The sequence below is a fragment of the Colias croceus genome, chromosome 18 (assembly GCF_905220415.1).
Source record: "Colias croceus chromosome 18, ilColCroc2.1".
In the NCBI taxonomy this organism is placed as follows: Eukaryota; Metazoa; Arthropoda; class Insecta; order Lepidoptera; family Pieridae; genus Colias; species Colias croceus.
This window is the reverse complement of record NC_059554.1, coordinates 2,018,229-2,031,412: the sequence shown is the minus strand read 5'-3', so window position 1 is coordinate 2,031,412 and position 13,184 is coordinate 2,018,229. Positions and strand designations below refer to the sequence as shown.

Below are 13,184 nucleotides of genomic sequence, written 5' to 3'. Positions count from 1 at the left end.
TATTATTCGTATTAAAGAAATAAATCAGCCAAATAATCTACAGAAAACCTGTGAAACGATGTTTTATCTTTTTTTTTGTTTTCGGGAACAAATTTTACAGCGTTTTATTATCACAAGACGGCATTTTTTTACTAAAATTGCAAACCCTTTTTGACGTATTGCATGACACTTTATGCGCTATAGCCTCTGCTATAGCACTGGTGCAGCGACGTATTTGTTTTTGATTTCGTATTTTCTTTGACAAGGGCGACGGGCGGTTGTCATGCTCCATCTGTACTTTATTTTGTAATCTAAGGTGTGGACTATGATTTGTGGCCGCATGACATCTGATTTCAGTCAAGCGTCACAGTGTCAGGGGTTCCGTAATTTATTACTGCTCATATCATCCGGTGAGACGTAATGGTTTATTTTTATATTATGTTAACCCACTCGTGTGTTGAGTAAATATGAACTTAAATATTATATTATTAGGAATATTATAATATTATGTTAAAAATATAAGGCAAGGAAAATAATATCCCATTATGTTACAATAATTAAGATCCACGTCTTAAATTTAACATAATGGGATATTATTATGTTACATTTCAGTTATAATCTTACAATAAATTATTATTGTAATGAATAATAAAAGATAAATTAATTTTACTTCTAGATAACATTGTTTGATAAATAAATACAACCATATATACCAACCATATATATACACAGTTTATTTATTAAATGCTTTAGGTAGAGATGTTAGTTTTACATCAAAAACACACACACAACCTACCTGAAGATAGGTAGATAGGTAGGTAGTAAAATAGAAGGTCTTCCTTTCTATTTTACTACTTCACAACCATATAAATTACAAGATGTACCCCGCAGTTCTACCACTGAAAAAAGCTTTTCAAATAATGAAGAAACCTATTATAATAAAAAAATCTACTTCAACTGTTTCGGGCCTGATATTTAGAAGAGTCTGTATTTGTTCCTGTGTCTTCAACTGTTTCCATTCTCAATTAAAAAAATTATCAAAGTCAGCGTTAAAGGTGGTTGAAGTTTACGTGAAAATTTAACAGACAATCTTAATATGGCATTTATATGAATGTTCCCAATATGAATTTGTCCCAATGAGCCAAAGAATACCTACTAATATACGTTTTGACACTTGAATACCTATTAGTTCTCCAATTTGTTCCCAATATGAATTTGTCCTAATTCGAGGCCAAGATAACTAAAACATCTTCAAACCAATACCCACGGGAGTGATCAGGTCTACCAACATCATAAATATCCAGAGTTAATTATCTAAACATCCTTTTCTCGAAATACCTTGTCTGAAGTGATTTCTTATTATTATTCGAAGACATTTCATGAGAATGCGAAGAATCTACGATCTTATTTAGATGGTGTGGTGCAATTAAGCTATGCTATGCTTAAGGTAAAAAAAGATTAATAGAAAATATTTATTGGTTTGTGTTACTACTTAGTCACTAATAATTAAAAAAAACACCCACCTAAACTAACCCACTAACCATCCCCTTATCCAAAACAATAACTATGTTCTAGGTAATTGCCGTTCTGTCAAGACGTTGAACGTTATATTCAACTTGACGAGATATCCTTTAGTCATTAAATTGAATGTCGTAATTTAATGAACAATAGTCATTCAATCAAATAGAAGATTCAACCAGATGACTGCGACATATATACTGTTTTGATATACTTTCTTACTCATTATAAAATCACACCATTAACTTAAGTCTAGAAAAAAAAGGAAATAAAACAAAAATATCATCAATTTTATTGCACAACAACCAATAGAACAACATTAAACATAATCGCTATTAAGGACGCTAATATAGTTCCTGAACTCGAATAATAATAACCCAAATTCCTTGTAGTTTTGTCCATTTCAATCAGACAGGCCATAACTTCTTCATTATTTGGTATTATTTGATCTGTCGGTAAGAGAAACCCGTACTCTCCGACGTCGCGAAGCTCAAACAGGTAAACTATAGGGATATTTGCTACACCCTTTACCCAATCGAAACTTGACCCTGTTACTTCATCTATAAAGTTTAAATTTGATTAACATAAATATGAAAATGATGACGAGACAAAAATGATTACTGAATATGCCAATTCGGTAGTCTGCTAATTAAATACATAATATAAGTACCTATTTTACAAATCAGCTATTATTCAAATACATATATACAAATACAATATACAAAAATTAAGCAAAATTAAAACTTACAAAGAATATCCCGCGATGTACCCGTGACATACGGAGTTCCATATTTTTGTGTCAGTTTTTGAATTCCACGAGTAGCTATTTCATACTGTTGGATGAAAATAAAGATCGATCTAAGTTCATTCTGATGACAATGATGATTATAATGAAATAGAAAATGGATTCAAAGTTTGCATTGAAATATAAATAAAAACCTTATACATACATATCAATTAATTAATTCAACCATTCCTTAATACTTGGTCTTGAACATGAACATGAGTGGCAATTTTGTCAAAAATAATAATAATATTGTTTGTTTTTTTTTTCAGTGTAATTTCAATTTTATTGAGAGTTCAAATCACAATTTATAAAAAAACTATCAACGTAAAAAAATTACTCACCAGATCCCCATAATTTTCCACCTGCAGAACATCGGTACCACCAACATGACTATAGGGAATGAGAATCATCTGAGAATAGGAATGGAAAGCAATATAATAGACCATATTGCCAGATTCCTTTAATTTTAGTACATAATTCGATATCGCTTGCGTCTCTGGCTCAGACGCTGGAGAAGGTCCTGCAAAGGTCTGGTCGCAAGGGTTTGATGATGCTCCCATTGCTATAAGAGATATAGGAAATAACAAGTAGCATCAATCCTGATGCATCTACTTTCTAATCGACATGTTTGTCATACTACTTAATGCCACAGATAATACAGTATTTTACTAATGCATAATCAATATATTTATTAATGTTAGGATAAGCAATAGTATTATGACATTAAAAATCTATTTCATATGAACTATTTAAAATTGGTACGGTGGTACCTAGTCGTAGTCCCAAAATATAAACTAGCACTACACTGAGTTAACAAGTTTCATTCATTGTTTCTAAGGTTCAAATCATTGAATTAAATCTTTATGAACTAGATAGAAAAAGTAAGGAGTTACTAACTCATCCAGACATAATCAAAGTTCCTGTTAAGATCAATGCCGTGGCTTAAATCATCGTCCGAACTACAATTCGTCGAATGAAGGTAGTTTCTGTTCTTTCTCCACATACGATTCTGTAAGAAATAATAATTTTTTCAACTTTATAAACTTATTATTATCTTGTGAAAATAAATCACATTTTAACTCCGTTAAACATACTATTTTCATATATATAATATATATCACTTCAATTCATTTAACGTATTAATTTTATCTAGAAAACATAACTTATTTAATTAAAATCACTTTAAACTTCAATTTAAATTAAATACCTGAATATAACCTACCTCAACAAACGAATATTCATATCCATCTGGATTGATGACTGGGAAAACATGCCACACAAAAGCCTCAGCCATTAATCTCACATCAGAATTATCACTAGTTAAAAATTCCTTTATAATCCACGTCACAGTAGCTGGTGAAATCCATTCCCTTGAATGTATGCCTCCTTCTAGCATTCCTATTAGAGGCTTGTTACCTCTTGTACCTTCTTTGAAGTCAATAATAACACCCTTTATAGGTCTACCTTCGTTCGAATTTCCTATTGTAATTGTTGATACTATACCAGGATACAAATTCACCAGTTCATCAAGCCACGCGTGGATCTCTGCTAGATTGTGATATTTTGTCCACGAGTAGGATCCGAGACTACTACGTTTTGTGCTGTTGCTTGGTTTTAATTGATCATTTATTAATCTAAAAAACAATATTGGTGATGTTTTATTTATATCCTTGCTATATCTTCATTATTACGCATTTAAAACACTTTATGGGGAAACATTTCTCAAAAATATTAAGGAAAATGAGAACACTGAACACTATTTTGCTAATGTAATTTGTGCTATTGAAGTGTATACTTACGTCTGTACATTAGGTATAGCTAATTCAGGATTTAAACCAACACTTTTTACATATTTTATGAATTCTTCATCTTGCAATGGTGATACCATTATTCTAACATTTTCTCCTATTTTCGGTACATCAGTCCAAAAATCATAACCATCTTTTCGTAAATTAGACAGCATTTGCAAATGCATTTCTGAACTAGGAATCACTTTATACACTTTATAATTTTCATAGCTTTTATAAGCATTACATAAAACAATAGCATTCAAAATAAAATAAATAAACTTCATATTTACAAATTATAATTTTTTGGTATAAATTTTAATTTTAGTTCGCCTAAAATTTGAAACACTTGCATCACAGAAATGAACAATATATTATCTTAATAGTAAATTGAACGGTGTTTAAATATATTACTTACAGTTATTTAGTTTTATCTAAATAAACCTATAAACGTGTGCTACAACGATAAGAGATAAGATTATCATTAATCGGGTTTGGGATTAAACACTCAAACATAAACACAGAATTTGTAAGTAGTTTATTATGAACATGATCTTACAAATTGAACATTAAAGCTATAGCTACTAGAACACTGCTAATTTTTATCACATTGGCAGAACTATGGCCATAGTAGCCTAGTGCTCTTGTTACTTTCTCAATTTCAACTAATGAGTCCATTACTTCTTCGTTGTTTGGTATAATTTGTTCTGGTGGTAGAAGGAAACCGTATTCTCCGACATCGCGCAGTTCATATAAAAGCACGATGGGCACATGTGCACCTCCCTTTACCCAGTCAAATGCTGATCCAGTTACTGGATCTAAAAAGGAGGAAATTTATAATATTTATTTTGTTCATATCCATACTAATATCTGTGCTAATATTATAAATGCGTGTGTGCGTAAGTAACTCTGTCTGTCTGTTACTCAATCACGCCTAAACCACTGAACCAATTTTCATGAAATTTGGTCTGGAGATATTTTGATACCCGAGAATGGACTTTGCTGAATGGAATGCTACTTTTTATCCCGGGAAAATGACGCAATCCCGGAAATCCCATGGGAATGGGAACTATGCGGGTCTTTGACTGCGCGGGCGAAGCCACGGGCGGAAACCTAGTTATGCTATAATTGGATGCAAATAAATAGTCAATTTTAATGAAAAGTCGTCACTATTGAATCGTGTGTGACAATTTTAATTTTTCGATATTATTATTTGAAACACTATGTTTTTTTTTTCAACAATAAGATTACAACCTACATTGCATTCTATCAACAATATCATATAAGGTGAAATTCAGTGTTCTCAAATATTTAAAACGCAAATGAAAAAAAAGAATAACTTACATAAAATATCTAAAGAAGTCCCAACAGCATACGACGTGTTGTGACGCTGCGTCAACTTCTCTGCCCCTTTTACAGCTATTTCAAACTGTAAACATTCATTTGTTTAATTATTTTCGTCACAACTATAATATTTTCACTAAAATCTTCAACCAACAGTACACAAGCTGATCAAAAAGTAAATATAACTATTATTAAATTGTCACCATTAAAACTTACCATATCTCCATAATGAGGTACGTTTACAACATCAGCTCCTCCTACATGACTGTATGGTACTAGAATCATCTGGGAATACGAGTGAAAAGCGAAATAATACACCAAATTTCCTCTCCTTTGTAGTCCTGTGACGTAATTGGCAATTGCCATAGCTTCAGGTTCAGAAAAGGCATATTTTCCCGCGTAAGTTTCAGCGCACGGGTTTTGCGAAGCTCCTATTACTAAAAGGAAAATACATAAATATCGTTAATGTAAAATTTTATGTACTTAATTAACTTAAAAACCGAAATTGTATGGCTTGCTTAAATTTATAGACATTTAACGATAGAAGTTTCATAGATAACACAATAATTTTGGGTATATTTTCCTTACTTCATGTTTAAATTTTCTCATTGTAACTCAATACTTGAACTCAACACATTTTCTTAATAATACGATAATATCCTACCTATGATATTATCTTCATTTGTGTTATTCGTATATCAACGTTATAACACTTTTTTTTAAACTTAAAAACTTTATTGTTTTATAGTAACTGATAAATGTTAAATAATCAATTAAAACAAGATCTACAATTTATCAACATTTTGTCGGTTTAAAGAGGTTAAATATAACTATCATACCCATCCATAAATATCCAAAATTCCTGTTTAAGTCAACTCCATTGCTGATATCGTCATTAAGATTCCATTGGCTACAGTTCGTGAAACTCGATTTGTTACGGTTCTTTCTCCACATTCTATTCTACAAAACATTAAACAATGATACATTAACTTATAGGCTTAGAATTATCTCAATATTTAAACAAATGAGAAGAAAATAAAGGCCACTTGAGCATTTCAACATTGATCACTTTCGCAACAAGAATAAAGGTAGACACAAAAACATAAGTACGTATGAGTTTTCAACTTATAATAAAAAACTATGATGGCCTTTATTTTCTTTTCGTGTGCTGATAACTAATATCGCTTACATCTGTGAAAGAATACACATAACCATCTGGATTGGTTACTGGAAAGATGTGCCATTCAACGTTTTCAGCCAAAGTTCTAACATCAGGATCATTGCTTGTTAGAAACTCATTTATAATCCAGGTCGCTGTTGCTGGTGTAATCCATTCTCTAGCATGGAGTGCAGATTCAATCATACCCATGACTGGTCTTTCGCGTTTCTTGTAATCGATTTTAATTCCTCTAATCAGGCGTCCTTCAACACTCAGGCCAGCTGTAACTATTGATGCTACATCTGGGTATTCTTCTACGATTTGTTCCATCCATGCTTCAATTTCTTCCCAGGTTTGATAGTAATCCCATTTGTAGGGTTCTGATGATCGAGCAGCTGGACGTCTACGCTGGTTATTGATAACACTGAAATTATAAATTGAAACTTTATGTAATGTCATCAGCACTGTAATACAGTAACCGAATTCTAAGATCTAATGTTATCGATCCTCTTTTTATGATAGTTTTATTTTCTTAATTAGGTTTGTTTGTGCTTTAACTACATTTAATTTAATTAACATTGTGCTATCTAATTACTACTTCTATCTTTGTATCTACGCATATTCATATTAGATAAGCTTCTTATTGTTCTGTTTTAGGTTATATAATTATTATATGCCTAAAGTCGACTTACCGTTCAACATCCTCAATGATCAATTCACTCTTAATTTTTCTATCTGCTAAATATCTTTCAAAGGTATTTTGCTTTTTTGGTTCTACCATGATTTTTGCTTCATGGCCTTTTTTAACATACTCTAACCAAAACATGTATCCATTTTGATCTTTTAACTCACTCAGGATTTTCACTTCATCATCTGTTGTTGGTGTTACTTTGTAAACTTTATAGTTTTTGTAATTAACATATTCTGCATTAATAGTTAATATTGTAATTATAAATATTATTCCAATTTTGGCTATCATTTTGTAAGCCTACAACAAACTACTGCTGCTTGAAATTTCAATTGCTAATCTATGAAATTAAGCGATAACTATTATCAGTCTTGCATTAATGAGTGATTTAGGTGTCAAATCACATTATCGTTTGATGTTATATCGGAAGCAACACGTGTCATACTTGATATCAAAGTACTCGTGTACTAATAATATCAATAAAAATAAATGATATGAATATTTCACCAAAGACTATTCTGTTACTAAATTAACAGCGCAAAAGACAAATTATAAATGTAAAATCTTTTGTCAATACATAATTTTTATTTTTTATTATTATCTACACGAATATATCACAAGATTGTTAACCTTTAACATTTAGAAGAATCGAAATATTTCAGGACAGGACACTTTTCACACACGGCACGATCCTATACAGAATCGAAATACCGAATACGGTTCTTATTTCAATATTTTCTTGTATCTACGTTAATTTTCAGTTACTTCATTATTTTATGAAGTTTACCCATCAAATAAAAATACGTAAAATTTAAACAGTGGGAAGAACACAGGTGTAATAAAACACGTATTGAATTCATCTCATTTAATCACATCAGAAGCGACACAAGAGCGCACAAAGTGACCACACTCAACGTGCAAATGACTGGGACTGTCCCAGAATAATAACCCATCTGGCGCGTCACCCTATCCATTTCCACTAGGGCATCCATAATTTCCAAATTGTTAGGTATGATTTGTTCAGGTGGTAACAGGAAGCCGTATTCTCCTAAATCCCTTAACTCAATAAGATAGCTAACAGGTATATTGGTCTCCTGTTTCACCCAGTCAAAGCTGGTCCCGCTCATTACGTCTGTAAGAAAGGAAATATTATAAGAAAAGGAACTAGCTGACACATTTGTGCTCGGAGTTCAATATTATCAGATTACAATATTTTTTTGGAATTTTAGATGAGATGGTACTATGTATGTTGTATGTTATGTGTTAAACTGAAATCATTAATTTTTCACAATAATTGCCCTATAATTGATTCCAAAATAATATTTTTAAAACAAGTCATATGAAAAATTAATGATGACCGCCGATTAGACTAAAATTTCATAATCATCAATGATGAACTGATAAAATAATTCAAATTATATACATGATTATAATATGAAAATTCTTATCCTTTATGTTACATATATTGTATCAGCTTAAATGTTGTCTAAATATAGCATTGGAGCATTGAAACTGTACGATTCATTCGCGCTCTAACCTGCCTACTTAAAATTAATGTTCTATTAATAAACATTACTATAGTATTACGTGCCCGTATAATTTGATGTGAAACTAGTGAGCGTTTTGAATTCTGAACACAGTAAGCTACTATAATATAGGACAACGTTTGAATAAATTGCTGACAATTATTTCTGATTATTCAGCTATATTTGTGGCAGCTACACACTCAATGATTTTAGATACGCATATAGGTACTGTAGGTATAATCGTGAAATTAAAAAAAAATGCTTATGTTTCTGACTTTCTGGGGCATAAGTAAGTACCTACTAATCTCTTTTTCATAAATGGTATAAACGAAAGGAAACTGCAACCGGAATACTTTTAATACAACCCGGGATGAAAAAAGATCATGTCGCTCATGTAGATTTCTACTTTAGAAAGAATCTTCAAATCAGTCAATCAGTTAATCCTTTACAAACAAACAAAACTCATCTCTCTCCATATTAGGTTAGATAAATTAAATCAATTCATACATACAAAGAGTATCATGCGCGGTTCCATATCTATAAATAGTGCCGAAACGCTGTCTCAACTTGGCCGCACCTCTGGCTGCTATTTCAAACTGAAATGCAATTTCTCGATTACCAGTATTGCCTTGAACATGTTCGTTTCAGAATATTAACTGAGAATAGAATCTAATCTAAGTAGGTCATAATATAAATGGAGCTTCACAGTGAATTGTAAGACATTTTCTAGAGAATAGAATTTAATTACGTACATGAGGCATTCCTTTGAACATTGTGGTTGTGTGAATGATGGTGGAATACAATAATAATGTTTGTGGAGATAATTTACTGCAAAATAACTTTAATTTTTTCCTTAATTTTTTGAACGAGAAGCCTCTTTGAAATCTTTTTTTGGAGACTCTTATGAGGACCAAATGCGGGACACCATCGAAGGTATCGAACTCTGCACATAGTACTCGATTTTTTTTTTATTGGGAATAGGGAAGCGCTTGACCACAATATCGCCTGATGTTTCACTTAACATCAAGACGGAACACACTTCCCTAGAAGGTACCTGTTCACTCTACGCTTTAAGACCCCCGTATTGTACTCGTCGGGGAACACAGATTTAGGAAGCATGTTCCAGTCCCTCGCGGTTCGGATAAAGAATGTGGAACCGAACCGCTTAGTCCGGGTACATGGAATTTCACCGTATGGCGATGCCTAGAATCCGTGCGCCTCGACGATCGATGAAAGAATACAAACAACAGTATCCTTGGAAGAGTGACCTCATAAATAAATAAAAGTAAAATTACCATATCACCATAATTATCTGCCTTCAGAACGTCCATGCCAGTTACATTGCTGTACGGTACAACTATCAGTTGAGTGTAAGAATGGAAGGAATAATAATATATAAATTTTCCTTGACTATTTATATTCTTGACATAATTCACAATAGCCACTGTTTCAGGTTCTGATGCTGGAGCTAATCCCGCGAAAGTATTTAAACAGGGATTAGACGATGCTCCCATTGCTGAAAGAAAACGAATAAGCAATGTGACCACCATATTAAATGTATCTGCGAACATTATCCAATATAAATAATCTTACACATCCAAACGAAATCAAAATTTCTGTTCAAATCAACGCCATTGCTTGCATCATCAAGTAAGCCAGATGCAGCACAGGATGTAAAGTTTCTTGTTCCACGATTTTTCCTCCACATTCTGTTCTGAAAATATATTATACATACATTTTCGTTACAGAGACGGAGCTAAATTAAAAGTATATTATCTTAAAAACATAATTATTATCTAATATAACGGGAAATTTTAGAGAAGCAAACGTTACAATTTTATCATATTTTAAGCTTATTATTGTGATCTAGACGCCAATTAATGTAATTTATAATACAATCTTATCTAATACTTACATCAGTAAACGTATAAACATATCCATCAGGATTTACTACAGGAAACACGTGCCATTCTATATCTTCTGCTATACTTCTTACAGCTGGATCATTACTAGTTAAAAATTCTTTAACAATCCAACTAACTGTAGCCGGTGATATCCACTCTCTTGCATGCAGTGTACCTTCTAACATACCAATTACTTTATCTGTTTTGTCTGGCTTGTAATTGATTATAATACCTTTAATCTCTCGATTCTCAAACGATCTGCCCATTACTACTGTTTTGACTATATTTGGATAAGTAGCGGCTAGATCATCAAGCCATTTGTAAATTTCGTCTAGAGTGTGGTATTTGTCCCACGTCATGCCTAGAAATGCTTCACTATTTCTCGAGTTTCTTTTCACTGGTTGTAACTGATCACCTATAAGTCTGTAAAACGACATAGGTTTAAAAATAATACAAACAACATCTTCTTCAAACCATATTATGATTTTTTACTATTTCAGGTGCAACTTTTGATATTTTAAGATACAATAAATCATAAAGAAATTGTAATACAACCATGGCTATAATAACAACTGAAATTCTTCTGAGTTTCTTTAATACTTTTAATTAGAACCCTTAATTATATCTTACCTTTGCATGTCACTGATCAACTCTTCAGCGCCTATATAACCACGAACCAACTCGTTTTTAAATTCATCATCTTTATGTGGTGGTACCATTATTCTCACTTCATAATTAATATTTACTTGATCGTCCCATAGTTGCCCGATTCCCTTTGTTTGTAAATCTTTTACAACATTCACCTCATCTTGAGTCCTAGGAATGATTTTGTAAACTTTATAACCTTCAAATGTTTGTTTTATAGCTGAGGTTCCAAGTATTATTGTTAATAAAAATACTAAATAGGTCTTCATTGTTAGCCACCTTGTATTACTCTAAGTTCCAATGTTATTTGGGTTTGGCTATCTTATCGTAAAATATGTGACGATAATTTATAATATAGAGATTTAATTTTGATACTTGTCTCCTTGAATTACTCATTTATAATAATATAATTGATGTAAGCAATGCTTACTTGTAATTGTCTACAAACATTATAAGCCATTTTTTAAGTACTAATACCTCCTAGGTAATTGTTGGCGTATGGCACTCGAGTCTGCCTTCGTTGCCTTAGATAGCATTTTTAAAAGACTAATTAGTACTATATTAGTTGAATAACATAAATATTTAAAATAAGAACAATCTATAAATATAATTACATCGTCTTTATCAAAATTTTATGGCTCTCTATTCAAAACACGTTCTACTCATAATCATAAATTTATTCATCAATTTTCACGAATTTACGCGTCAATTTCTAAGCGAATTTATTATCATGGACTTCATAATGGAGCTATCAAAAGTAAATCATTTTCATCAATGCGTTTTAGTACAATACCTGTTGTGTACGTATCGTAAAGGCGTTTCAGACGAACTAAAGATTTTAATGAAAGAGTTAATTTTGAACTGAAGAAAGATCTCTGGCAGAGTAGTTTGACAATATGAAGGATATACCATGAATACTGACCATTTACTTATGGCTTATGCTATACAAATATCACAGTTTCAATCTTTCAACCACACCCCGGACACTCCATACAAAATTATCGTTTTGACAGTCACACTGTAGAGACTGCAAATGTGTGTGTTAACGCTTTATGGTTGGCACATTTTTGACTAGCGTAAAAAAAAATTCGCGTTTTTCTGATGAAATACATCCGTAAACAGCACAATATCTAACCATTTTCTACGAAAAGCGATAATCACAAATCCAAAATAATAAAATTACTTTAAGTCAATTTGATTAATGTTGTCAATCTTCGTTGCGTATCGTCCCTGTAGAAAAATATGGACCATTTTATGTCTGATCGTGCGGGGTGAGGTAAGTGTTTAATTTTGGCGGGAGGCGGAGAGTGTCCGTTCTGTAGCGTTTAGCTACTATTATGTATTCTGTGCTTTCAACTTTATTTTATCCTCTTTTTGATAAGGTGGCAAATAGGTAACTTTTCAAAGGTTACCATTTAACAGTAGTAATTAGAAAGAAAGAAAACCTTTATTTAATAGCGCATAGCGTCACAAGGACATTATGAAAACAATTAATTAATTAGGTAGTGATAGCAGGTTGAGTTAATTTGCCTAAGTTAAAATAAAACGAGACAATAATATTAGATATCATGGTTGTAGCTTGTAAAAGCGTCTTGTCTGAAGCGTCCCAACGGGCCTAAGATCGAAATAATTTACGATCACCAGGGTAGCGCTTAATCAGTACATTGTGAGCTCAATATAATAGCGCCATTGTCTTTGTATCGTGATCGTGAAACTTATACCGTGTAGATTTAACATCATTTATGTCATTTTCAATTTAAATTCGGCATCTATTTTTAGGTTCTGGATAAAAAGAACTTTGGTTGTGCTAATTAAAATCTTCTGCATTCTGAAGTTCTGTCGTTTGA

At 32.0% G+C, this 13,184-nt stretch overlaps 3 protein-coding genes across 3 annotated transcripts; all 3 read right to left on the bottom strand.

Annotated features, from left to right (window-relative positions):
- Positions 1-1,766: 1,766 nt before the first annotated feature.
- LOC123699761 (zinc carboxypeptidase-like) lies at positions 1,767-4,359 on the bottom strand. Its single transcript, XM_045646779.1, has 6 exons — positions 4,084-4,359; positions 3,507-3,918; positions 3,182-3,293; positions 2,626-2,846; positions 2,246-2,330; positions 1,767-2,057 (listed from the first exon to the last, which is right to left on the bottom strand). Exons 1-6 carry the CDS (start codon positions 4,356-4,358, stop codon positions 1,789-1,791), a joined length of 1,374 nt encoding a protein of 457 aa, XP_045502735.1. The 5' UTR covers position 4,359; the 3' UTR covers positions 1,767-1,788.
- A 235-nt stretch (positions 4,360-4,594) lies between these two features.
- Positions 4,595-7,553, bottom strand: LOC123699762 (zinc carboxypeptidase-like). Its single transcript, XM_045646780.1, has 6 exons — positions 7,267-7,553; positions 6,605-6,998; positions 6,255-6,375; positions 5,632-5,852; positions 5,416-5,500; positions 4,595-4,889 (listed from the first exon to the last, which is right to left on the bottom strand). Exons 1-6 carry the CDS (start codon positions 7,551-7,553, stop codon positions 4,627-4,629), a joined length of 1,371 nt encoding a protein of 456 aa, XP_045502736.1. The 3' UTR covers positions 4,595-4,626.
- A 559-nt stretch (positions 7,554-8,112) lies between these two features.
- Positions 8,113-11,606, bottom strand: LOC123699888 (zinc carboxypeptidase-like). Its single transcript, XM_045646937.1, has 6 exons — positions 11,323-11,606; positions 10,704-11,115; positions 10,382-10,502; positions 10,084-10,304; positions 9,300-9,384; positions 8,113-8,394 (listed from the first exon to the last, which is right to left on the bottom strand). The coding sequence occupies exons 1-6, from the start codon at positions 11,604-11,606 to the stop codon at positions 8,132-8,134; spliced, it is 1,386 nt and encodes a 461-aa protein (XP_045502893.1). The 3' UTR covers positions 8,113-8,131.
- Between the last annotated feature and the right edge of the window lie 1,578 nt (positions 11,607-13,184).

What these genes read in the sequence shown, in the direction of transcription:
- LOC123699761 (XM_045646779.1), bottom strand. Translation starts at nt 4,358, where the DNA reads ATGAAGTTTATTTATTTTATTTTGAATGCTATTGTTTTATGTAATGCT. An exon ending in GCTATACCTAATGTACAGAC is followed by an intron (nt 3,919 to 4,083) that starts GTAAGTATACAC and finishes ATTGTTTTTTAG; the next exon opens with ATTAATAAATGATCAATTAA. An exon ending in TGGAAAATTATGGGGATCTG is followed by an intron (nt 2,331 to 2,625) that starts GTGAGTAATTTT and finishes TTCATCCAACAG; the next exon opens with TATGAAATAGCTACTCGTGG.
- LOC123699762 (XM_045646780.1), bottom strand. Translation starts at nt 7,553, where the DNA reads ATGATAGCCAAAATTGGAATAATATTTATAATTACAATATTAACTATT. An exon ending in TACCTCATTATGGAGATATG is followed by an intron (nt 5,501 to 5,631) that starts GTAAGTTTTAAT and finishes GAATGTTTACAG; the next exon opens with TTTGAAATAGCTGTAAAAGG. An exon ending in GACTTCTTTAGATATTTTAT is followed by an intron (nt 4,890 to 5,415) that starts GTAAGTTATTCT and finishes CCTCCTTTTTAG; the next exon opens with ATCCAGTAACTGGATCAGCA.
- LOC123699888 (XM_045646937.1), bottom strand. Translation starts at nt 11,606, where the DNA reads ATGAAGACCTATTTAGTATTTTTATTAACAATAATACTTGGAACCTCA. An exon ending in TTGATCAGTGACATGCAAAG is followed by an intron (nt 11,116 to 11,322) that starts GTAAGATATAAT and finishes GTCGTTTTACAG; the next exon opens with ACTTATAGGTGATCAGTTAC. An exon ending in TTTTGATTTCGTTTGGATGT is followed by an intron (nt 10,305 to 10,381) that starts GTAAGATTATTT and finishes GTTTTCTTTCAG; the next exon opens with CAATGGGAGCATCGTCTAAT.